The sequence below is a fragment of the Convolutriloba macropyga genome, chromosome 14, assembly GCF_964194025.1.
Source record: "Convolutriloba macropyga chromosome 14, txConMacr16.3, whole genome shotgun sequence".
NCBI classification, from domain to species: Eukaryota; Metazoa; Xenacoelomorpha; order Acoela; family Convolutidae; genus Convolutriloba; species Convolutriloba macropyga.
The window spans coordinates 37,255,775-37,283,276 of NC_134481.1; the positions used below are offsets into that span (position 1 = coordinate 37,255,775).

General features: G+C 32.2%; 1 protein-coding gene across 2 annotated transcripts in view; it reads right to left on the bottom strand.

Annotated features, from left to right (window-relative positions):
- Nucleotides 1-27,502, bottom strand: part of LOC142353575 (uncharacterized) — a 240,676-nt gene that overhangs the window by 75,064 nt on the left and 138,110 nt on the right. The window contains exon 3 of one of the 2 annotated variants that reach the window (XM_075405854.1): nucleotides 1,734-1,859. Coding sequence is in view for 1 of the 2 variants with exons in the window: in XM_075405853.1 (XP_075261968.1) it covers nucleotides 1,734-1,986 (253 nt within the window). In the remaining variant the exon portion in view is untranslated. Of the gene's footprint in view, nucleotides 1-1,733; nucleotides 2,184-27,502 lie in introns of those variants that run through there. The other variant, XM_075405853.1, reaches the window with a different exon arrangement.

Genomic DNA, 27,502 nt, shown 5'->3' on the forward strand with positions numbered 1-27,502 from the left:
ATACAGGTGCCCATTCACCAGCTAAGTCATGAGCTGCCGTAGCTTCTTTGAGGACGAGAAAAGAGCTTTTGCATATACTTCTCTGGCCGCCAACTGAGGGGGCCCAAAAGATGAGAGGACCCAAAACAGCGAAAGATTAAACAATTAATTGGAACATTAGGAAAATGCGTAAAAGGAGCCCGGACTGGACGTCAGGTTTTAATCAGTACTGACTCAGTGAAATTTCAAGTCTGAGATCAGTACTGCATCAGAGCTCTGATCAAGTTTCTTTTAGACTTGGTACGTCTTGAATCAAGTCTTAAGGCTTGACAAGTCTTGAGTCAATTATTGGCCAATTTGTGACAAGTCTAGTGCAATTCTTTGCTAAAACTTGACAAGTCTTGTGTCAACTATTGAGCACAGTTTTAATTGTTGGCTGGGTTTGCTTTGAAACGAAAGAAAAAGGTTGCCACTTACAGTAGCCTGCCTAAAAACTCTCTAAAATGAAAAAGAAACAAAAAAACATCACTAGCACTTCCGCAAAGTTCACTTGATAGAGAATGAAAAAAAAGTCGGATATCGCCCAAAGATACCAGTAATGATCATTTTTTTTCTGCCCATTGGCAAACATTTTGGTTTCGGCTTAATGTATGGGACATTTGAAGTTGGTATATGCTCAATTCAGAAATAGCTGGGTCAGATCAGCAAAATTCTTGTAAACATTTTAAACCATTTTTTGCAAATTTCGAAATGCGTTAAATATGAAAGATTTCTTCTTAGAACTTTACTTTGCCTAGCTGCGCAATAATCAAGATTTGTCTAGTTTTGGTCAAGAGTTGACCAAAGACTTGTCAAGTCCTGGACAAGACTTGAATGAAGACTTGCCAAGATTTGATTTAGACTTGACAAGTTTTGAGTGTCTTGGCCAAAATTAGGCAAGTCTTAAGACTTGTGATATGACGTGGTCATTTCAGATTTGTCAATTCAAGACATGTATCTCACCGGAGAAGTACTGATCAAGACTTTCAATTCGTTCCGGGAGGCAAGAAAACAGCTGGGGGTCTGTGATTTACGGCATGGGGCATCATTATTTCATAAAAAGTTGTACCATAGTTATAGCTTAGTGATTAAAAATTTTGAATTCTTTTGTTATTATTGATTATTTATCATTTTTTGTTCAAGTAGTCTAAAATAGCTGCAATTTTTATTCCTCCAATATGTCAGGTTTTATCTATCTCACATTATCTGTAAGATTTGACTTGAAGTTTTAGTATCTGAGATCTGAGAAAGTAAATTATCTAAATTATGATGTCCTCGAGGGGCAATACTTTATCTGATAAGTCATGATCAGACTTTTTGGTCGGAATTGGGTCAGATCCCCAACGATAAATTATGTCGAGTTTTGAGATGTGTTTTAACGAAGTAGGATTTGATTTGTCCGCAATGGTTACTATCAGCCCCATTTTGCTATTAATCAGTTGAGTATGATGTTACCAATGAAGTAGAAACAAGTCTTTGATCGGGTTGTTTAACATGGACAGCGTTATTGATTTCCATATGGTAATTGGCGAACAAATGAGTATAGCTATGGCAATTGGATGCCATCGTAATTGTTTTGATTGATAACTAAAAAAGAGTTTTCCCAACCAAAAATCTTTTGCACATCATTTCCGTTCTGGTTATGAGCTGGTTAAAACTAGAGAATCCAAAAAAATTACAAGAGTGATTAATATGGAATACAACGCAATCATTACTTGTGGGTGGTACAAAATTGGGGTTAGGCTGGATAGCAGGCGCCACTACAGTTTCAGCGAAGCCAGCCGCTGATATATCGACATTATTGTCATCTCCCGATGTATCTGATTGGATCGAATTTTGTTCTGCAAAGGACAATTCTTGGGCCGATACAAGTGTCTGTTGGCTTCCGATTGAACATCGGATACTGTGGGTACCACTGGATACATTTGAAGGCTGAGAATGTCCATCGAAGGAGAGATTGTCGGCCATGTTCACAATATGGGATTTCGTGAAGCCAAAAAACCTCTTTTCGCAAATCCCGTTTTATTGGAAAATTTGATGCAATTAGTTTTATAATTATAAAGACGAAAAAGTGAGCATAATCATACGTTTAACTGCTATGTTCTGTTTATAATGCCGTGCTGGTAAAAATCACCTTCTCAAAATGTAATCTTGGTGTAGTGACTAAAAACAATCTCAACTGGTTTGCGAACAAAGCATCTAAAAATATAAAATATAACTTTGGTAGAATAATTGTACAACATTGTAATAACGCTGTGCTACTTAAGTTGAACGCAGAAACAAGTGCGAAAGACTAAATTAAAAGAATGGGTACAGAGATTATTTGGTAATTGTAATTGTAATTGTTTTGCGAGACTAGGATTATACAAAGGCAAAGACGTTGCTCCAAATTGTTCTTCCCTAACATTTGATGGACCGGAATTTAGCTTCCGACCAGTCACCAGAAAAGAATTGTATAATGTTATTGATAATCTACCTAAGCATAAATCTCCCGGACCGGGCTATATACCAGCATGGGCGCTAAAAGATAGTAAACTGTCTATTGGAACTCATTTACAATTTGTCGTCAATGAATGTATAAACAAAAACACGTTTCCTATTATTTTGAAAACAGCGCATGTTACACCTGTCTATAAGAAGGGAGACCGACTAGAACCAGAAAACTATCGACCCATATCAGTCACACCAACTCTAGCAAAAATTTTTGAGCGATTATTACTTGAACAACTAACTCACCACCTAATTCTTAATGGTCTGATTAACAAGAATCAATTTGGCTTTCAAAAGCAAAAGTCCTGTCTCGATACTATCATTTCATTAACTGAAAAGATAAACCAATGCGTTGACGAAAACGAAATTGTTGTCACACTCTTTTTAGACTTAGCAAAGGCTTTCAACTCAAGATCTATAGATGTTTTTATGAACAAAATAAAAAAGTATGGAATTGGAGAAAACGCAAGAATCTTATTAAACTCTTTCCTTTGTGATAGAAAACAGTGTGTAAAAAATGGGTTAGCAAAATCAGATTGGGTTGTCATAAATCACGGTGTTCCTCAGGGAACTGTCTTAGGGCCTCTAATTTTTATACTTTATGTCAACGATTTCAGTGAAGCTGTATCAACGAATTGTGATGTATTACAGTTTGCCGATGATACAGCAATTCTATGTCATGCAAAGAATGAAGCAAGTTTGCAGCTAATAGCTGAAGATACATTAAACAAGACAGATCAATATATGAATTAAAACAGGTTAATTTTGAATGAGAAAAAAAACGGAGCTAATGGTATTCAGGAACGAAAAATTGCCGATCATTGAAACTGTCGATTTCAAGGGACACCGATTAGAAGCATCTGAAAAATGTAGATATTTAGGTGTAATAATTGATAGGGAACTGACATACCAAAATCAACTAAATAAGGTTATCAGTAAAATGGCTTCAGCAATCAGATCATTATATTTGGTTCGTTATCAGGTACCGCTAAAAACAAGAATAAATCTTTTTAAATCACTAGTTTTGTCTCATTTAGATTTTAGCGCAATTTTTTTTCAAAATTTACCATCTTACTCTATTGACAGAATTAACAAACAGATAAACTGGGGAATAAAAGTTTGCTTTATGAAAACCAAATACGATACTGCCAGAGATCTACTTCTGGAGACTAAAATTCTTCCAGCAGAGCTCCAAATAACACGGGTGTCTTTAAATAGGTTTTTCAATATTCTCCAACAAACAAGAAATCGCTCTAATAATCATTTCAGATTTTTAGAAAACGTGCCTATTATTGTAAACAAACGAACCCATAACCTTTTCTTAGAACAAAAATGTAAGTCAAAATGGAATAATGGTTCAATTGTTCGTAACTTTATTCGAAAATGGAACACACTTCCAATTACAATTAGAAAAGAAACGTCGAAGACCAAATTTAAACAAAAAGTTACAGCGGAAATGCTTAAACGACACGAAAGAGTTCCAATAGACAGAAGGGTTGCAGGATTTAAACATATTTTTTATTAAATTATTTTACAAAAACCGAACCTTAGTTTGTTATAAATTAGAAAAAAAAATGTTTGATTAATAAATTTCTAACATGTAACATTAACCAAGTGGTTAGTTTAATTTACATGTTTGCAGATTAAAAAAAAAGAAATTAACTTGATCATTTCTTAGGTGGACCTTATAAAGTGGAATCACTACAGGTGGAAAACTGCTTGTGAGTACTCGCAACAAATTGTAAGCCTTATTATATGACATAAGTGACTTATTAACACGTTCTAAGTAACTTTTTTCCATAGTTTAAAATATAGTATGAAACATAAAAAGTGGGACCAACTTTTGTCACTCGTTTGCACAAAACTCCAAAAGTAGTGAAGTTTGCATTATTCTGCCATTGGCCACGTAATGTCGTTGTATAAGTTGGTGCTGCAGATCGAAGTCGAATAAGATTTCTCATTCGAGTCAGGGTTTTAGTTTTCTTGGATATGATGAGTTTGATTTGTAGTTTTTTGACAAATCAAAATGTTTTGGATGGACTGTTACTGGTATAATAAATTAGATTGCAAAAAAACTTCCAACAATCCAAAAACAATGTTCTTATATTCAGACAATCCGAACTGAGTTTGTTTCAAGTCAAAAAGGCAATAAACAATGCAGCTCACTTTTTTTCTCGACACCGTCAATTTTAGTTGAGCTTGCAACAAAAATAATCAGGCGGCTGAGAAATTTGTCCATAGAGATAGACAGACTCTGTTCTCGCAAAATGCTGTCAGCCACTAATACGTTAGGGCAAGCGATTATTCTTTTGTTGGCACCACTAACTCTCTTGCTCTTTTGCTTTCAAGTTTCTCTCTAGTATCAAAAAAGATACCCTTCAGATCTGTTTGTGTTACTCCTTTACTATTAATTCAAACATGTTTTCTCTTCTCCATTTGTCCATTTATATATGTTCTGTGGCTGATAAGTTCTAACAAAAGGTGTGTTTACCAAGTAGAAAACCTGTTCTGGAAACCTATAGACTTTCCCAGTCGCTATTGGTATTGAGATGGACCAGATTAACTTCAGTAACTACTCTTTAACATGTATTAAAGCTGTTTTGCAGAAATATGCGAGAAATATTTGTCATCTTGAAGCACAAATTATTCTTTACATAGAAAAATCTTTAAAAAAGCGCCCAGCTTCTCTACATTACACCCAATCATTATCTGGTTCTATCAGTTTTAGATTTTTCACTAGCCTTCGAAAGTTGGTTCTACAATGAACTAATACCTATCTTTTTTTCCAAATAAAACGCCTCCAAAAAATAAATCTAGCTCTTGATTACGTCTCCATTAACATCTAATAAATCAACGGGCAAGGTTGGATTCAACTGTTAATAAAAGTATCTCCCAAACTTAGTTGAATTTCGCAGCAATGAAATTAAACAACAACAAAATAAAAGTTCACATAAGGGCACGAGAAAAAGGTAAGGTTTAAAAAACTGATATTACAAGAAAAACCAAATTGGCAAAACTGTTAGTTTTCCTGAACACATCTTGAAGCAAATTAAAGAAACTTTTACCGGCCCTCATTCACCTTCTTTCCGCAAGTACTGAATATTTTTGAAAGCATACGGTAAAATTGGGTGCTGATTAAATAGGATATAGTTAAACCTAAAGATAATACTAAAGATATTATTAAAACTAAAACAGAAACTAAAGATAAACCTGAAACTAAACCCGAAGACAATATCTACACCAGAACTAAATATGAATGTAAAGAATGTAATCAAGAATTTAGAAACAAAATAGCTCTAACTACGCATTCATATAGTCACAATCGCAATTATCTAGAAAACACAGACGACTTTGATATAAACTCCAGTCAGAATATGAGAGAAATTTATTTTACTGATAAAGGTGGGAACTATATTGAAGATATAGACGAAGCTACTATTTACTCATTAGAAGAAAACAAAAACTGCTATCAGTTTAGAAAAATTAAGAGTTTCAAATATAAGATCACAGCCGAGTGTGAATATAAAAAGAGAACCAAAGAGAAAGTTAAAATTACAAAAATATTTTTCAACACTGATTATATTATTAGTAGGGCTATATATGATTACGGTGACTTCAAACAATGGCTAGATTTCGAAAAAAAATATATGAAGGTTATGGCTACGACTTTGAGTTTCTTGGATTAAGAAGTATTCAATTAAACATTGAACCAATTAAGGCATCTATTGATATTTATATAGATTTACCCCCCGATCTCAAAATTTCTAAATCGATATTAAATCTCCGTAATTATAAATACAACTGTTTGCAACTGACTATAACTGCTTGGCTATATCCTGCTATAGACCCACGAAGTGGCTTTTACAATCACGCAACACGTGAAAACAATTATGTAAATAATATAATTGAACCAAGCCAACAAAATGAAGATGATTTTGCTCATATAGTAAGAATACAGAAATAAAGATAGAAGAGATGTTAGAATTTTGGTTTGGGGCAACGGAACCACTGAATACTGCGCTCTAATTAAAAACATAGAAACCTTGTTAGATCGGCCAAATAAAATGAATCATAAATTTTATTATTGTGATAGATGTAGATATTGGTTTGATTCGCAAATTAAATACGACAAACATGAATGCAACAACTCTTTCAAACCTGAGATTGTATGTCCTAAGAAAAAACATATTACCTTCATAAATGAACACAAACGTCAGAATATAAAAAAATATTATAACTGCTGATATAGAATGTTGTGTTATATCAACCCCAACTAGTAAATATGTAATAGCTGAACACATACCAATAAGCGTGGGTTACACATGGCAAGGTATTTTCAAATACTACTTCGGTCTTGACTGCCTCAAACATTTGCTAGAGGTCTATTAGAAATAGAAACTGAGAATAACTTCAAGCGCAACAAACAAATGATATTCACAGAAGAAGATGAACTATATCACAATGCTACAAACACTTGCCATATCTGCAGTAAAACATGTATTAATAAAGTAAGAGATCATTGTCATGAAACTGGTAAATATAGAGGACCAGCATGTAAAATATGAAATCTGGGGTATAAACAACAAAACTTCATTCCTGTAATATTTCATAATGGCTCAGGCTATGATTTCAACCTACTATATAGTGAACTCTTTAAACAAAACAACGATAAAAGAAAAGTAGATAACATACCACTAGCTGCTGGTAAGTCTAAGATGTTCAGTATTGGCTGTCTTAAATTCTTAGATAGTTATAACTTCTTAGCTATGCCTTTAGATCAAATGGCAAAGATATATGGATGTAAAACTAAAACATTATATCCATATGAATATTTTGGCTTAGACAGCTATGACAGCAAAGCTGACAATGGTAGCAAAGCTACCTACCAAGAAGTCATAGGTAATCTAAAAACAGAAGACTTCAAATCCTCTCTCTCTCTAATAAATTACCAACACAAGAAGAAGTTGATATCTTCAATAAAGACAACAGTCATAACACTGGTAAAGATCTAACTATAGAGTATTTACAAAATGATGTGGAAATATTAGACTACTGCATGAATGAATATGTTAAACTAAGTATGAAAGAATTCAAACTCAATCCTCTACACTATGTAAGTCTCCCAGGCTATAGTTTTGATTGTTGGTTAATGTCAAGCGGTGTTTCATTAGATACATTACAAGATAAACAAATGCTAGATGATTTTGTTGAAGCAAAGAGAGGTGGCATATGTGGCATAATGGGTGATGAATATATTAATGGTAATAATAGATCCATATGGTACATAGAGGCGAACAACCTATACGGCTATGCAATGATGCAAAAGCTACCTTATAAGGACTTCGAGCGCTGTTACCCATCTCTAGAAGCAATATTAAATACTCCAGATGATAGTGATCATGGCTACTATATAGTTTGTGATATTGATTATACTAATAGTTGTAAAGATAGAACAGAGCAACTAGCACTAATGCCCAATAAGAGAAAGATAAATGATAACGAATTGGGATGCAGAGAAAGAGAGCAAAGTAAAGCAAGAACAGAGAAATTAATCTTAGATCAAAACAACAAAACAGAATATATGGTTCATTATAGGATGTTTAATTTCTATGTTAAGATGGGAGTGAAAGTAACCAATATACAAAGAGTAATTAAATTTAAACAAGATTATATTTGTAGAGATTATATCCAAAACAATACAAAAAAAGAGCAACAGCTGAAACTGAAGCAGAAAAGGATGTAGGGAAACTAATGAACAACTCACTATATGGAAGAATGTGCATGAATCCCTTACACTTCTTCCAAAGTAAGTTCTTATACGATGAAGAAAAGATAATGAAAAGTATAAGTAAACCAACATTTAAGAATATAACTAGATATAAAGATTATAGCCAAATTGAATATATAAAGAAAAGAATAGAATATGATTCTCCAGTATATGTAGGTGTTACTATATTAGAATTCAGTAAATTACACATGTACGATGTATTCTATAATATTCTTCAACCAACTCTCAAAGATCTAGAACTCCATTATATGGATACTGATAGTTTTGTTTTAAGTTTTACTGAAAGTAATGTCGACAATGAACACATGGATTTAAGTAATCTAGATCCTCCAATCAAAACAAATAATAAAGTCCCTGGTAAATTCAAACATGAAATGGGAAGTAAGATCATAGAAGAGTTTGTGGCCTTAACACCAAAACATATAGCTTTAAAGATTATCCCAACAAAACTAAAGAGAAAGGAATAAAGAATTGTAACAATGCTAAACACGAGGAGTAATATAATGCACTAATGTATAACACAGAGAGAACTGTAGATGAATGTAGAATACAAAAATTTGGTGATAATATGACAACAACAAAAACAAGTAAGATAAGTCTAAACACATTTGATGATAAAATATTTTATGTAAATAATATTAAAAGCTATCCTCATGACGAGAACCTATATCTATTCAAAAGAGATTTAACGAATAAAATTAAGAACGCATCATTAGAGCTATTGATAAAACTAGGTCTAGAACTAGACATAAAAAAAGATCCGCTGATAAATCATATTAAAGAGCTAACCATTAATGATGATAGAAAGTTAGTCCTAGCTGCTATTACAATATATAATGATTTTTTATAATTATGAAAAATGACTAAGCTAGAATCATTAATAGAATTAAACAATCTAGAAAAACAAAACTGAAAAATAGATTGGAAGATAAACTAAAACAACAAGAATACTATGGTGGCATAGAACAATTATTTGATCCTTTAACTAAAACACTAAATTCAAACAATGAACACAATCTAGCATTAAGTGAACAAACATTAAGAGCAATAGATTGGCAAAATCAAGAGTTAGATAAACAAACTAAGATGATAGAGCAAACTAGAAACAGGGCATTAATGAAGCCCAATTTGACCAATGAAGTCGTGGAGGAAACTCAAGATATAGCAACAGATTTTGTTGATACAAAAACAGCCAAACTTCTTCATGACATGGGGGCTCAAACTAATCCACAATTAAAAATAAATCTTGTAGATTTGCCTACTAGAAGATATAAAATGAATGATGTTGATATAACCCTAGAGCAGGGCGCATTTTTAGTTAAGGATAATATATATGAATTTTCAGATGTGTTTATAAACTTTCTTACTAATCCAAATATAAAATATGGTGAAATCAAGGAAGATAAAAACAAAATTAAAAGGTTTTTACTAGATATTGGATATGATTTAGGAAAAGGGGATAAGAAAAGTGCTAGATATAGAGCAATAAAACGTATAATAGGGGTAAAAGATGATGTATTTTGTAGGGGATTAAATAGCAACCCCAACCAACAAAGGGGCTCTGCCATTGGTTCATCAAGTTGCCACCACTACATGGACCCAAATATTTTAGTAGAAAGACTAGAATTATTAATACTAGAAACAAAAGCTGGTCATGATGGATTATATGATGAAATGTTAGATATATCTAAGCAACTATTATCTATGAATATTCTTAATCAAGAACAATTAGATAACTTTGTTTTTAACTATGGTAAATGAGCAAGCTCACAACTTCGTTGATAGGTGAAACCATGACTACGTCCATAAAAAATGTGGAAAAACGACAACAACTCTTAGCTAAAGAAGTATTCAGTCCTCAAATAACAAAGTTCAGAAGAGAAAAAATAATACCATTATATATATAGATGAAACATGCTCAGCTGATTTGATAGACAAATCATCTCTAAGTAAATACAATAATAATTATAAGTTTATTTTAACAGTTATAGATATGTTCACAAAACATGCATGGGCTAGTCCATTGAAGAATAAATCTGGTTTATCTATAACTAATGGTTTTAAAATAGTATTGGGTGAGGGTAGAAAACCAGAAAAGTTATGGGTAGATAGAGGTAGTGAGTTTTACAATCAAACATTTAAATCTTTACTTAAAGAATATGGAACAGAAATGTACTCTACTTATAGTGATTTAAAGGCTGTGTTCATAGAGAGATTTAATAGAACATTATTACATATAATTAATAAACCAATGTTCATCAATGGTGATGGTAATTGGGTAAAAATTTTAAATGATGCAGTAATATCATATATTAATAACATTCATTCAACAGTTAATATGACACCAGTTGATGCTTCTAATACTCCTGATAAAGTTAGATATTCATTCAATTTTAAAAATACTAAGCCAAAACTTAAAGTTGGTGATTATGTTAGAAATGCTGACAAACGTAACATTTTCTCTAAAGGATACATTTCTAATTGGAATAGAGAATTATTTAAAGTTAATGAAGTCTTAAAACACAACCACCAACATATAAAATAGAAGATATTAATGGTGAGATAGTAGAAGGTAGATATTATGAACAGGAACTATTAAAATCCGAGTTTGATTTTGAATCTAATAATAAAGTTTTAGAATCATTAAATATTTTTCGTAGTGTAAACAAATGCAAAGATGACAAGAAATAGATTTAACCAAGCGAATAGATCCACTGGGCGCTGGTATCATCAAACAACAAACAACTTAACCCTAAGTAAGGCCCGAGGGTTGTTCCTAGAAGATAATGATAATTTTAACATGAAGGATACCTATAAAATTACAAATGTACATCCTCCTACAGATGAAAAAGATGTTGTTAATAAAGAGTATTGTGACAATAATTTATTATCGTCTAATAATAAGATTGACATCTTAAGTAAAAACATAACTGAACTAAGAAAAGGTGAATTTGAAGAAGTTACAACTGGTCAACTTAATGCAAACATTATTTGTCTACCATCATCTACAACCAATGGAGCTGCTGTATGGATTGATGATCAGACAGTTGAATTAGTTTCTATTAAGTCAAATAATTTAACCATATTAGCTAATAAGTTAACTGAATCTGAAAATAATATTGTTCGATTTAGCAATAAAGTTGCTGCTGACACTATCTCTAAATATAATCAATTAAAACAAGAATTTGATAATAATAAGTTTAATCAAAATATTACTAATATACACTTAGATTATATGTTTACTAACGGTCTGAGAGAAATGAAAGAATACAATAAATCTTTTAGAAAAGTAATAGTACAATATATAGTTGCCTTACTTTTACAAACTAGTAAGTTAATTGAAAATAAAGAACCAGATAGACTTGAGATGCATTATGATTTTAATTAAGAAGATATAATGAAAGAAATAGAAAGTTTTTTTTCCTAATGAAAATGAGCAATCCAACAGCACCGAGTGAGAGATTACTATATCCCAACTTGTCAACCGTTAATGAACAATACATAAACGAAAAGATTCAAGCTAATAATAAATTTCATAACAATATTAACATTATAAAGGATATTAGAAATTATTATGAAGCTGAAACTAATAACTACAACAAGAAGTTAAGTAGATATAAAAATTATATTAACATAGCTGAGATAACAGAAATACTTTTATCATCAATAGCAACAACGGCCACAACAACTTCAGTTGCATTAACAGGTATAGGATTACCTTATTCTATACCAACAGCTTTTGCTACAGCAACTGTTTGTGGTTCATTATCAAAAACAATTAATACTAAAATAAGAAGTAAGATAATTGAATATTCGCAAATGTATATCTTAAGTAAACAGTTTAGTGACAAGTTTAATAAACTATATACTAAATCAATGAATGATAATAAAATTGATAATGATGAATATAATGAATTAGTCAAGGTATATGAAGAATATAAGAAGAACAAGAAAAATAAGTTGAGTGTTTTTTTAGATTAAAGCTATAAGTGCTTAGTAATAACAATAAATTTAGTAATAATAAAATTAGTAAAAATATTTATCCGCGAAGCGGTTACACCGATGGCAGAGCTTGACCGAAAGTCAATCAGGGAACCTGCTTCGCAGATCCGCGAAGCTATAACTGAAACTAAAGTCTCTGTCTTAGTCATAACTAAATTATCTTTTCTTTGTACCTAAGTATAACCGTCTTCCTTTTTGAACTACCTTTATACCTTCACCAGTAGTTGCAAATTTAATTAAATCAGGTGTGGCTGATAAAGCAGCCCTAGGGTTTCTACTTGCAGCTGCACTTCCTATTTTACTTGCTATTTCTAGTTCTCTAACTGGATAATTAGCAACTTTCTTCCCAAAGTCAACTTTTGCTCTACCAACACTTTTAAAGAAATCTTTCAACCCATCTGCTTCTATTGTTGCATCAGATACTGTCATTGACTTATTCGTTCTACATATAACACAATTACCCTTTAACATTTTACATTTTAGTACCTTTTGAAGTAATAAATTACTCTTATGATATCAGTACCACTATAATGTCTGCCACCAACACAATATGAATTGGTTTTGAACTTATTTAAAAGACTCATTTCTATATATAAAATATAAATTAAAAAAAGTTAAAAAGTATAATCCTTTTGTTGCTAACCCCAAGACTAAGACTAAACGCAAGACTGAGAATAAGACTGAGACAAAACTTGAAGCAAAAGGCTTATCTCTAGAGAATAAAAAGAAATTAGATATTATTTATGCTAAGAACTTTGTTAAGACAAGAAAGAAATAGTTTAGCTATAATGACTATAACTATGACTATGACTATAACAATGACCATAATTATAACGATAACTATAATTAAGAGATTCTATCAACCATCTTATTACTATAACTATTCACACTAATAACCTTTCTAGTTATTACTAATGCATAACATATAACATCGGCAACTGCAGCACTAAATTTGAAATTAGGTTGTATGGTTGTGGTCCTATATGATCAATTTGATATCTAGTATCAAATACATATACTCTATAACTGCTTTTGAATGTTTTTTGATTTATATATGGTTTTATATTATGTGGTAGCCCATTATAATCTTTATTAAAATTAACAGTCTCTTTAATAGCCTCATTATAATTATTAGTACCATAATTAATATTCATTCTATCCTCAGGATAAAACTCGCTACCAATCTTACAGTAACATTCAGTAACATTCATTATATCAAATGTACTTGCATCATGAGTTTGCTCATTACCATTATTATTCAAAACCAACTATTATATATTGTGGTCTTTCCATACCACTTTCCATACCTAAATCAAACAAGAAGTTATTAGCATTGGGTACATTCTTATAAAATGTCTTTTTTTCGTAATAGCTAAAGTCTACATTATTCTTTTTACGTAAACCCTTTTGCACAATAATTCTATTATCATTACTAGGATCAATACTTGGCACACACCATGATATATCTCTAATATCTATATTACCATCATTACCAACTGCACCAGGATTAGCCTTAACTCTATATAGAGCTCTATCATTATTATTTATTTTTAATATTAGTTTAAATCCTAAACCATATATAATCTTATCCAAATCATTTATAAAACCAAACAGATCACTCATCTTAATCATCATATACAAATGACCTCGTTCTGCAGCAATATGATCATTTTTAAGTTGACTATCTCTATTGCCTTGATTTCTAACAAAACCACTCTCATATTCATCATTAGTACTAGTTAATAACTTATAATTTAATAAATTAGGATGACAATGATCTATATATTCAATAGTTCTACCACCACTAGTTTCAAGTTTAACTGAACCAAATAATGCCATCATACCATAATTAACTAATCTGATATTAGCATCGTTAGCAAAAACAGCACCAGCATCATCTGATACAACAAACTCTATCTCTAGATACGAACCACGCAAATTTAAATGATTCTCTTCTCTATTGAGGATGATATTAATATTAGTATTAACCGTATTCATTGTTGCTAGATTATTAGGTTTATATTTTATTATCTTGCTTTTGTGTATATCATTATTATAACCATAAGTTGTATCCAAATTAAAGTCCATTTTTATTAGGGTAAATATTTATAAAAATATAGCTAGATTTATAATCTTACTTTTATTTATAATTAATATTATTTTCATTAGGGGTTAGCAGATTCTTATTTATAAAATTAAATATAGATATAATTAAAGCTAGATTCATAATCTAAATATAATTAAGTTCATTTTCATTCGAGATTATCAGATTCATATTTCATTAAACTAAATATAGATATAATTATAGCTATAAATTGAATTATATTTAAAATCTTTCTACTGCTTGTTTTGTTATTATAACCGGGAGTTGCAACGAAATTAGAGTCTATTTTTATAAGATAAGAAATGACAGACAACTTAATCTTATGGGAACTACAAAAGATAACTGAAGAGTTAACCAAAACTAAAGATGAACATACACTTAACTTTAGAATGATGAGACCGACAGAAAGATTTCATTTCAATGAACCTATGCTTAATACATCGAAGTTAGGTTTAATTAGATTATCAGTTTATAAATCAGTGTTTATTATAACGGAAAAAATAATCGGTTTATATATGCTAGTAAGATTAGTACTATAACACCTGGCGCATATGAGATAGTTGATATAGCAGATATAAAAAAAACAACAAACAAATAATAATGTTTTAATACAAGCAGATAAAAATACAATGAATGCAAAATAGGAGTGATACAAGATGTGATTAGCTTTGATGTAGATAACTCAGTAGGATCATTTCTTGGATTTGATAGACAAATATATTCAACATGTATACATATAGCAACTAAGGTTGTTGATATAATGGGTTTTAATACAATTAATAATCACTGTAATATTATATCTGGTGTTAAAAATAATGGCAATGATACAGACATACTATATATTTTAATCTAATAGAACCAACGGGTTAATGATAAACATAATACCAAATAATGTATTATATCAAAATGTAACTAAAGATAGAATAGAATATATTGAATTTCATATTAAAGATGAGTATGGAAGACCTATAAACTTCAATGGTGATCTATTGAGTTTTACTTTACATCTAGTTTAGTCTTTATCTCTATCTTTATCTTGATATTAATCTTTGACTTAACTTAAACTAAACTACAAATTTTTCCTATCCCAATTAATTCTTAGTTTACCATTAATATTTTTATTTTTAGATATATCAATTACAATATAATTATAAGGCTCTTTCCATACCTTATTACATACATTAGCAAAATCATTATAACTAAGTTCATCATTATTAAAGAAATCTTGATATATAGATATGAGGACCTTACCTCTTTGTTCAAATAAAATAAATAGATTACAATTTTCTCTAACACTTTGTCTATCTAACGAGAACAGATTTTGATTAAGATATATCATATTGCAATTATAATGTCTACCTCTACAAAAGTATTCATTAATAACCAGTTCTCTAGCTTTAACATCATCGAATATCATTAGTTTCTTTAAGTCTTTGGGTAGTTGATCGGTAGAGGGCAAATCTTTTATATCTTTAATAAACTCGATCTCCGCTTTACTCTCTACACCTTCATATTGATCACCCATAGGACCAATGATGTATAGCTTATCAAAGTACATTCTAGCCAGAATTTTTTTTTTAATAAGAAAGTCTTACCGGATTCACTAGGACCAGATATTATACATCTAAAGTTCTCTGGGAGTGTAGCTTCTGTAATTATATTATCATCATCTAGCCATGATTGTAGATCTGCGTTTATATTTACAGAGATCGGTGAATTTGCAAACGAGCTTCGCTCGTGGTTAACCAAACAACTCCGTTGAACAGCTTCGCGGATATTGTTACTAAGACATTCTTTGTTGTTAGGTTTACCCCTTTGATGTTTTTCATCAAATAGACATACAAAATTATCATTATCAGCGAACGAGCTTTGCTCGTGGCTAGCCAAGCAGGTTCCCTGATCGGTGTAAGGGACGAAGTCTTTGGTTCCCGAACCGCTTCGCGGATTAGCAAAGCTACTTCGTAGATCATTGTCATCTACCTAGCAGGTTCCCTGTTTTTCACAGATCCAAATCCTAAAAATAATAAAGTTTTATCTAGAAATTGTAATAGATGTTATTATGTAAAACCACTAACTGATTTTGATTAGAGTAAGTATACATGTAGAAGTTGTACTTCAGCTAAAGTTAATTGTCCATATTGTTCTTCTGTTGTGAGATATGATGGGATAAGGGCTCATGTAAAGAAACAACATCCAGATGTAGAATTACCTAGAGGATTTAGTAGAAATCTGACAGAAGAAAGAAAAACTAAAAATATTATCCACGATCAGACCCCGTCTGTGGTTAACCAACAAGCTTTGCTCATGGTTAGCCAAGCAGGTTCCCCGATTGACCAAAAAGGGGAATGTTGTTCTTGTAAATACTATAATTTTGTATCATTTCTCATTAATAACGGAATAAATATAGAAAAACTGAAAGAAAATGTAAATTTATTAAAAAAATATAGATAATTTTAAAATTAAGAGAAAAAAAAGTGATCAATCTTTAAGCGCGATGGAAGAGTGATTTTTGTACTGGGGCATTACTTGGATTTGATAGACAAATATATTCAACAGGTATACATATAGCAACTAAGATTGTTGATATAATGGGTTTTAATACAATTAAAATTCACTGCAATATTATATCTGGTGTTAAAGATAATGGCAATGATACAGACCAACTATATACTTTTATTCTAATAGAACCACCGGGTTATATGATAAACATAATACCAAATAATGTATTATATCAAAATGTAACTAAAGATAGAATAGAATATATTGAATTTCATATTAAAGACGAGTATGGAAGACCTATAAACTTTAATGGTGATCTATTGAGTTTTACTTTACATCTAGTTTAGTCTTTATCTCTATCTTTATCTTTATCTCTATCTTTATCTCTATCTTTATCTTTATCTTGATCTATTGAGTTTTACTTTACATCTAGTTAAATCTTTATCTCTATCTTTATCTTAAAATTAATCTTTGACTTAACTTAAACTAAACTACAAAATTTTCCTATCCCAATTAATTCTTAGTTTACCATTAATATTTTCATTTTTAGATATATCAATCACAATATAATTATAAGGCTCTTTCCATACCTTATTACATACATTAGCAAAATCATTATAACTAAGTTCATCATTATTAAAGGAATCTTGATATATAGATATGAGGACCTTACCTCTTTGTTCAAATAAAATAAATAGATTACAATTTTCTCTAACACTTTGTCTATCTAACGAGAACAGATTTTGATTAAGATATATCATATTGCAATTATTATGTCTACCTCTACAAAAGTATTCATTAATAACCAGTTCTCTAGCTTTAACATCATCGAATATCATTAGTTTCTTTAAGTCTTTGGGTAGTTGATCGGTAGAGGGTAAATCTTTTATATCTTTAATAAACTCGATCTCCGCTTTACTCTCTACACCTTCATTTTGATCACCAGTAGGACCAATGATGTATAGCTTATCAAAGTATATTCTAGCCAGAATTATTTTTTTAAATGAGAAAGTCTTACCGCATTCACTAGGACCAGATATTATACATCTAAAGTTCTCTGGGAGTGTAGCTTCTGTAATTATATTATCATCATCTAGCCATGATTGTAGATCTGAGTTTATATTTACAGAGATCGGTGAACTTGCAAACGAGCTTCGCTCGTGGTTAACCAAACAACTCCGTTGAACAGCTTCGCGGATATTGCTACTAAGACATTCTTTGTTGTTAGGTTTACCCCTTTGATGTTTTTCATCAAATAGACATATAAAATTATTATTATCAGCGAATGAGCTTTGCTCGTGGCTAGCCAAGCAGGTTCCCTGATCGGTGTAATGGACGAAGTCCTTGGTTCCCCAACCGCTTCGCGGATTAGCAAAGCTACTTCGTAGATCATTGTCATCTACGTAGCAGGTTCCCTGATTTTCACAGATCCAAATCCTAAAAATAATAAAGTTTTATCTAGAAATTGTAATAGATGTTATTATGTAAAATCACTAACTGATTTTGATGAGAGTAAGTATACATGTAGAAGTTGTACTTCAGCTAAAGTTAATTGTCCATATTGTTCTTCTGTTGTGAGATATGATGGGATAAGGGCTCATGTAAAGAAACAACATCCAGATGTAGAATTACCTAGAGGATTTAGTAGAAATCTGAAAAAGAAAGAAAAACTAAAAATACTATCCACGATCGGACCCCGTCTGTGGTTAACCAACGAGCTTTGCTCATGGTTAGCCAAGCAGGTTCCCCGATTGACCAAAAAGGGGAATGTTGTTCTTGTAAATATTATAATTTTGTATCATTTCTCATTAATAACGGAATAAATATAGAAAAACTGAAAGAAAATATAAATTTATTAAAAAATATAGATAATTTTTAAAATTAAGAGAAAAAAAGAGTGATCACTCTTTAAGCGCGATGGAAGAGTGATTTTTGTACTGGGGCATCACTCCGATAAGGGCGATTCACTCTTAAAGGGTGATTTTACTATTAAAATCGTGATTTCACTCTTATTTTGTAATTTTATGAATTTTGGTTTTTGGAAAAATGGGCGGGGGGATATTCAGGTAGACCAATCCGGCATTTATAGCAATGGTCAGAACACTGGAGTCGTAGAACTTATATTTAAAGATTCAATTTGGAAGAGAAGATAAATATAAGAATAATAAATTTTTGATTTATAAAAGTAAAACACTGATCACTGTGTTTCCACCGATCTCAGTGTTTTTGTCTGTATACCCATCTGCGAAGCAGTTGAGCAGATTTGGTTTTTTTGTTCAAGTTATCCACGAAGTGGCTTCACAGATCCACGAAGTGGCTTCACAGATCCACGAAGTGGCTTTGCCAATTTTTCGCAAGTTGGTTTTACGTGCTTTCACACGGTTGTTTTTGACTGTATACCCATCACAGTGTGTCCCATATACAGTCTCACAGCAGAGATTATCCTTTTTAAGAACTGTGAATTTGGTTTTTTTATCTCACTTAGTTTCATAGTAATTCACATCAGATCCTGAAAGGCGGCTTCGCAGATCGGGGGACGTTCACTGGAGTCAGTGATGAAGGAACCCCAAACCTTCCGTTTGCTAAAGCAACTTAACTAGACTCGATGATTTAACCACTACGCCAAGTGACACAGAAAGTTTTAGTTTTAGATTGATTAAATATTGATTAGGGGAACATATGAAAATATATATTATTTAACATTTTTGTCAATATGAGAAATGGGAGTCAGTGGGGATCTGCGAAGCAGTTTCACTGATAGAACCCAAGCTTCCGTCTGATAATTACCAGCTTAACTCGATACTAGTGGATCCGCGAAGCGGTTTCACCGATTGCACTAAGTGAGACAAGAAATAATAGATTTTGAGTGAATATATATTAGTGGATAAAACAGGGATACCTTTTCGACATACGTGATTAGCGTGTGGAGAATAGGCCAAATTTTGCTGGTGGCTGGTATCCCTGTTTTATCCACTACTTTTCAGGTCTTGGTTGTACGCATAGTGTATGAAAAGAAAACAATTTTGAAAACAAATTTAAGTGTTTGGGTAAAGTTGAAGCGCAGTGAATCAAATCAACGCCACACTTTTTACAGTTTCTTTGGTTCGGGTTTCTTTATAAATTGTTTTTTATTTATATCATACACATTTTGAATGTCATCAGTAGACGAACCAAATTTGTTGTATAATTCTGTTTACAAAGATTTTTGCTTCAACAGGTCAGAAAAATTTTTGCTTCAACAGGTCAGAAAAAATACCTTCTTTTTGCAAGTAACTCTACGTTTTCCAACTGAAAGAGATTTTCTTTCATCTAGAATGAAGCCGCTTTGGGACATCATAAACGAAAAAAACTGCAAAAATTTTCACAAAATTTTTACCCTGGGTTTGCAAGCGTGATCAAGGTTGTTTACCACGACTTCTATTGTGAAAATTGCGTTAATTGAAATCCTCCTTGCAGAATCAAAAAATCAAAAACATTCTTATTTTTTACCATGATTAAACCTTTCTATGTAGTTTGCTTTGGCTGAGAAACAACTGAAAAGTTTGTGGCGGATGAAACTGGGTGACGCCTGCTGAGTGCAAGCCAGATCAAATACTGTCTTGGGAAGCAGGAAATCTGGGTGCATTGTCATTACAAGTTAAATCTGACGTTCTGTTGAAATACATGCGTTTTTCATCAGTTTTATTTATTGGACATTTAGCAACAGGAAGTCTGGTTCGATTACTGCAGATATGCTCTAAATTATTTAAATTAAAGTGTAAAAGATTTGGTTTTTCTGATTCCTAGGAAGGCTGCATTTGTGTTTTAAATAAATGCTCCATCCTGAAAATTTCTAGCTAAACAAGTGAAAAAGTTAAATTTTCGGCAAAGCATAGGAATTATTTGTAGCCCAACCAAATAAATTTAATCCATATAAACTATTAACCCCATCATATAATACCCTTTTTATTAGTCTCATTTGATTTATATGACGATATTAGTGAGAAGGTACTTTTTCAGCCACTGAGCTTTTAATACACTCGTATCAATATGCTTACTTTTTCGTTTTCACAATTATAAAACTAATTGCATCAAATTTATCAAAAAAACACAAATTGTGAAGAGACTGTTGCCTTCGGTGAAGCTCTTTCTGCAAATGTGGCCGGCAGTTGCTCTATCGCTGCAAATGCTCAGCATTCAAATGGATCCTTTAGTCGTACCCCTCACAGTGTCCGAAGTTAGAAGCAACCAAACCCTTGTTTTGGCCCAAGCATTGTTATCTGCAGATCTAAATACAGATCAAATATCGATCCAAACTACGGAAAGTAGGGATGGCAGAGTAGAAAGAGGTGGATTCCCTGAAACTACGGTGATGAACTATTTACTCAATCACATGTGAACTGAAAATGTTGCTCAATAATTTTTGAGAAAAAAATTGTCTTCAGTGGCAATTTGATCTACAGAAATGGATGTCTTTACAAAACTAAAAACTCATCAGCATTTTTGTACGTATAGTAATTACCAGTAGCACTGAGTCTATTACAAACTTCATCAAAATTTTTTTGTTTCGACGGAATTTTAAGTTTAATTATGTAGTTTTATACACCAAAGTTAACTGGCGTCAACGGATTACGCGTTGCAGGCCTAATCTCAATACATGGACTAAATTTTTTTTTAAAAAATGTCTGATTTATTTCCAGACTAGAGTATAGATATACGACACATTCGAGAGGTCAACCAATAGGCCTTAGCCTGTTCATAGGTTGGTGCCTCTTTTAAGCTTGCAGAATAGAGAAGCTACCTTACGCTAAATTACAAGAACTGTCCCGTCAACACTTCGTTTCCCTGTATGTAATAGTCTCCTAAGTTTTGAAAGATGATAATTACTATAACAGACTCGTTTACAAGTAAAATTTCTCGTACGACATTTTGGTCTAAAAACCAGAATAATGAACAACATTCTTGTTCGGTACATGAGAGTTTTATGTTGGCACGTCGTTAACCTCAAAGCTTTTACGGTTTTTAATCTTTTCTCATTAGAATGAATGTTGTGGATTTCTTAATGCAGGCTGCTTTCAATATTCGACAAACAATTTTGTACTTTTTTTCGACTCGGTTGTATTATTTCTCAGATATAATGTTAATGGTTTCTTTTTTTGTTTTCGAGGTTCCAAATTGTTGCTGTGATCCATTGTTTAGTCGATCGTGGTTTAGTTTGTTTAAGTGCTGGCATAACTGATTCTTTGGAAGAAATACTTGTGTGTTGTAGCTACTCAATTGTTTCATCAATATCAAGAGACTCAATCATTAAACGCTGTTTTTTTAAATTTCAAGGTGGACTAGATAGTTTTTTTCTTTCCAAATATTATCCTCTCTAGGTTTCCTAACTTGTACGTCTATGGATTCGGAGGCCGCGGTCCTGTCCAAATAGACAGTATAATGATCAGAAGGCGCTGTTTTGTCTACATTAGAACCCGCTACGAAAAAGCGAGTTTGGTCCATTTCACCATTTCACCTCCTGTAATATTCCACTGAGCGTATTTGGAACCTAGGAACAATTGCACTAAATGCTTTATGCTACAAAAAATGATTATATTATCTTAAGCTATAATAGAAACATATATCAATAACGGCATTACATTTTACAGTGCTTTTGTCTGAAATCACAATAAATCAGTAGATTATTAATTAAAACCTATAGTTAGGGGAGCAGGCGCCAATTATCTGGCAAACAAATGCTAGAAGCTGTAGGAAAATTGTCTATGTTACCATTTGAAGCAGAAAACACTTATCGATTAAAATTGTGACCAGAAAATCCATCGGCTCTCTTGCAAAAATTGTCACAAGAAAAATTGCTTTGGGATTTCTCCTACAAAAAGTTGTTATAATTTAGATGTAAAATTATAAATAGTTATACTTTGTATCACAAACAAACTATTTCCCTTGTTTATTAAGCACTAAATTTCACCACTCAAATTTCTATAAAAGAACTGTGAGAAAAATATAACGTTACAGATCTGTTTTTCGGAGCCTCATTTATTATTATCATTTTTCAACTTTTATTGATGTTATTATTGTTTCTAGAAGCACAACTTGGCATCAAAAATTCTCGCCAATTCTCGACTATGTCCAGACCGTCCCAGACGGAAACTGCCTATGTCCAGACTATCGTACGTTCAAAATTTTAGTGCGTTCTTCGTGCGTTCGAAGTCGATTATGTCCAGACCATCCCAGATCAAAAAAGTATATGCACAGTCTTTAGTGCGTTCTTGTCCAGACCATCGTGCGCTCCAAATCATATTGGTGTGTGTTCCAAAACCATAGTTTTGGTGCGTGCGTGTCCAGACCATCGTGCGTTCACGTCCAGACTTTCGTGCGTTCACCAGACTGACAAAAAAAATTACATCCTGTGGTACATTGTTAGTCCTTGAAGATGAAAGAGGCAAAGGGTTTTTGAAATTTGACTACTTTCATTGGGTCAACTTCTGGTTCAAATTGAACCAAATTTAGCCTAAAACTTTTGCTAGTCTGTCTGGAGCAAACTTTGAAAAACGGAAATTTGCGATTTATTCGAATGAAGTATTTAAAAACTAGTCGCTTACGTTCAACCAAATCCACACTATACTGCTTCCAAAAGACCCTATCTTCAGACCCTCGTGCGTTCAAAATTGCCTACGGCCAGAAGTCAAAATGTTTTTGATATTATTTGCCTTGGAAAAAAATTAGCTTCTCAAACGTTAGTTTCCGATTATTTCCAAAAAATCTTTTCAATTATAATATTTTATTGGGGCATAGAGTGATCCAGATCAAACTAAAATTGGTATATAGTGTTCCCTGGGTACTTTTGAATAAGAACAACAAGAGTTTTCGCCATAGCTTGTCTAGACAAAAAGTTAGGTTTTCATACATTAATTTCTGATTAAATCGGTTAATTCATTTCGAAATATAGTAAACTTGATTGGGTCAAAAAGTATTCTTCATAAAACCAAACCTGGTACAGATCATAAGACGTGTTTCGAGTAGGGTTACCTTGCGAGGTTACTCAATCGAAGTCTTATGGCGTCCCAAGAATACTATATGATCTTAAGGCTTACCTGACTAATTAAAGTTCTAGATCTCTGGTCTGTTACTTCTCTATGTGAGCTTCAGTAGACTATGCACGGGCCCCAATGCTAAAGTCTAACGTATATCTCAATACTAACCAAGAGCGGAGTATATATATATATATATATATGTATATATATATATATATATATATATATATATATATATATATATATATATATATATATTATTATATTAGGTCTGACTATGATAGGAACCAACTAAAAGAGTGAGAGGGGAAACAGTTAAACATTTAAGGAAAGGCAGTTATTATTTTAATCAATCACGATCGAGTATTTGAGATTTTATTGATTTTCATAAATAAATTCTTTCTCAGTTTGTGTGATGTCAATCAACATTGACTCCATCTTTCCGGGTTGTTGAGTTTTTTAAAGTGTTTCCGATCAATACAGTCAGCCAATTTCTCTTTATGCTCTCTTGTGTATTTTCTTTTCTTTTTTGAATGTGTTGCGCTGTCGGTTTGTCAGTAAGGATTGAACATCAACAACCACAAAAATATCTATTCCATTACCACTTCCAGTGGTCAAAGATCCTTTCTTATTGATTCAATTGTTGACGTTGAAGGTGCTCCTGATGTCCGGCGACGTACCTGACTTACCTGAATTCTTTTTGATAAAGGTGGTGGAAAAATCGAGAGTAAGTGACATGGATTTTTTGGCCATGTAAATTTCGTCTGTGAAGCTGAACATGTATTATTTTATGTTTGATTCTCCTTGAATCACAAACAGGTATGTATTCCCAATTGCCTGTTTCCCATTAACGGTTACTTCATACTTCTACATTTAAAGTGTGTTAGTTGTTCCTATCTGGTACAAAATTTAGTTATCTGCGCTCTGCATCTGTAAATTTTGTAAAGGGCTCATGAAACACGCTTTATTTTTTAAAGGTACGCCTGACACGACATATGATTTACATGTAAGACTATCTATGAAACAATAGAGTCAAACAGTTCTCATTCGAACGTTTTTGAACGTTTTTGGACGTCATGCTTTCCGAATTTGTTAGTTGTTACAGTAGATTGATAGTGTTTGTTAATTAACAGTTATAAACAAGTGATCAGGTTATAAATTGTATTGTACTATTCTGGAACGTTATGTCCTATGTGTTCGGTTTGGTTTTGTCACTTTGTGAAGTGATATTTGAAATTTGAAAATTTCGATTGGATGATATGGTTATTCTCGTATATCAACTAATTACGATTTTTCAAGTATATTTTATATAGATTATGTTACAAAATTGTTTTTAAATACGGTTATGTGTCTAGGTTTTGTAATGTACTAATAGTGGCTGTTATATTATGTTTTGTTTTTTAGATTCTGTCGTGTTACAGTTATGACTCATTGTTACTTGTATGAGTTATGTACAATGTGTTCGTCATATGATTCACACATTCGAGCGCATAATTATTAATGGTTTTACACAATGTACAATTGTTTTTGGCTGTTACAAACGGTTGTTATTATCAGTGATTTTTAACGACGGTTACTTGAAGGGTTATTATCTATTGTTATTTCAAGATTGCTTCCACTAGTTTTGTGTTAAAAATTAATGAAAACTACCAGGTACTTCTTCTATTTTTCTTTTTTTGTTTACAAAAATTACATGTGAAAAATTACATGTATCTAACAATGGAAACTTGTTGCATATATACATAAACAGTTATAGGTTTGACGGGTAGTCAAAAAAATATAGCATCATTCAAATATTTATTCTAATTGATACATGAAGAATATGTTTAGTAGACCCAATAAGGCTATTTCAATGTATAGCAATTAGAATGTTAGCACACGGGTGTACTAGAATGCATCGAAGATATCTGATCTACACATGAATAGAATACATCGAATAAAAAACCAGTTAAGGCATCGAATACATCGAAGGTATTTGAGATACATATGGAGTGTTTACTCCAGGTTGAGAAAAACATTTAGTACAAATAATACAGTTATTGTTTCTCTGTTTGAATTGGCTATTTGTCCGATTGTTCGGGGTAATTGGTACGGTTTTTGTATTTGTTATACTCGTTCATAAAATAGTTGTCCCATGAGAGCAGGTGTGCTAATATATCGGTTAGGTTATCGATACTTAGGTTATTAACGGATGCTTTGACTGCTTTCCGAAATTTCGATCTCTAATTCTTTGGTTTTTTGATCAACATGGAATTCTACTCTGTTCAAGAATGCGTGGTTAGATACACTTCCTTCTAATGGTATGTGTGGTATTCTTTGCATGGTTCAAGTGCTTCTAATGGTACAATTAGTGGTCGTTCGTTTGCAAATTTTTGTTGGATCACATAATAATTTTTGATAGGATCAAAACTACGTAATGTACCTGTGATGTAATCATGTTTTAGTTTATAACTATAGTTGAGGAAAAATGTTGAGGTAAGTTGATCGCTGATGTGAATAAAGCTTTTTTGTATAGTTCACTGTATCTCGAAAGAAGGTGTAATATATTAAAAAGTGAATGAGTTTTGTTTTATGAACTCGATAATTGTTGTTTTGAACCTCTTTGGGTTTTGGGTGTAAAAAGTTAAAACTCAATTGGAATAATTCATGGTTAATCACGCTGTATGCTGATAAATCCTGCGATGCTTTGGCTACTAGGTGGTCAAATGTGCATACTAGTGGTAGTTTGAATTCATAATCATAATCGTAGAAAAATCGTTCGGTGAGACTGTAGAATTGTTTAAGTATAGGGTAAGAAGTCTGGTGTATCTTGTCTCTTCCCATATTTTTAGTACTTCTTTTCACAGTGTTTTTATTTTCTGATGGTAGTACGGGAAAGTATACTGAGACTCTATATTTCAAATTTTGTAGAGATGCTTTTACAAAATTGTACAATTTAGAGTCAAATTGCACATTAGCCCAAATTCTATATGATAGTAAAGGGTTATATTCACTGCTATGTGAGTTATCGAGGTTCCGCGGATCCATTTCTGCGAACCATATCGTTTCACTCACTGTTGAAGTGGGTGATTGTTCGTTAGTAGACTGGTGAAAGAATGATTTTATGTTATTACTGCGGGGTGTTACCGCGTACGGAAATCTAAGATTGTGAGGTCTTATATGAGCTGATTCCGTTCAAACCATCTTTGTTGTGCTCGTTGTTGCCTTTTATAATTATCATCGGTAGTGATATCCTCAACTGGTGGTCTTGATCTAACAAGAGGTGGGTGCATTGGCATCGGTGGTGACGTGCTTGTTACACTCTGATGTAAATGGTTCTTCACTGGTCTGTTACTTTGATATCTATGTAGCGTTTTGTGCTTGTTTTTCAGGTATGACCGTTTGGTTTGCCTCAGTACTCTTGTTGGTTCTGTTTCTAAAGGATTCAAAGTTTTTCCTTACATCCGATGTTTTCGGTCTTACTATTTGTTCAGCAATTCTCCTTGCTATCTCCAAAGGTGTTGGTTAATTTAGTACTGTTCGGTTTTTTGGTTCTTGAGGTGTATCGTCGTGTCGACCTCCAACCTCATAGTCGTCATGGTTTCGTTG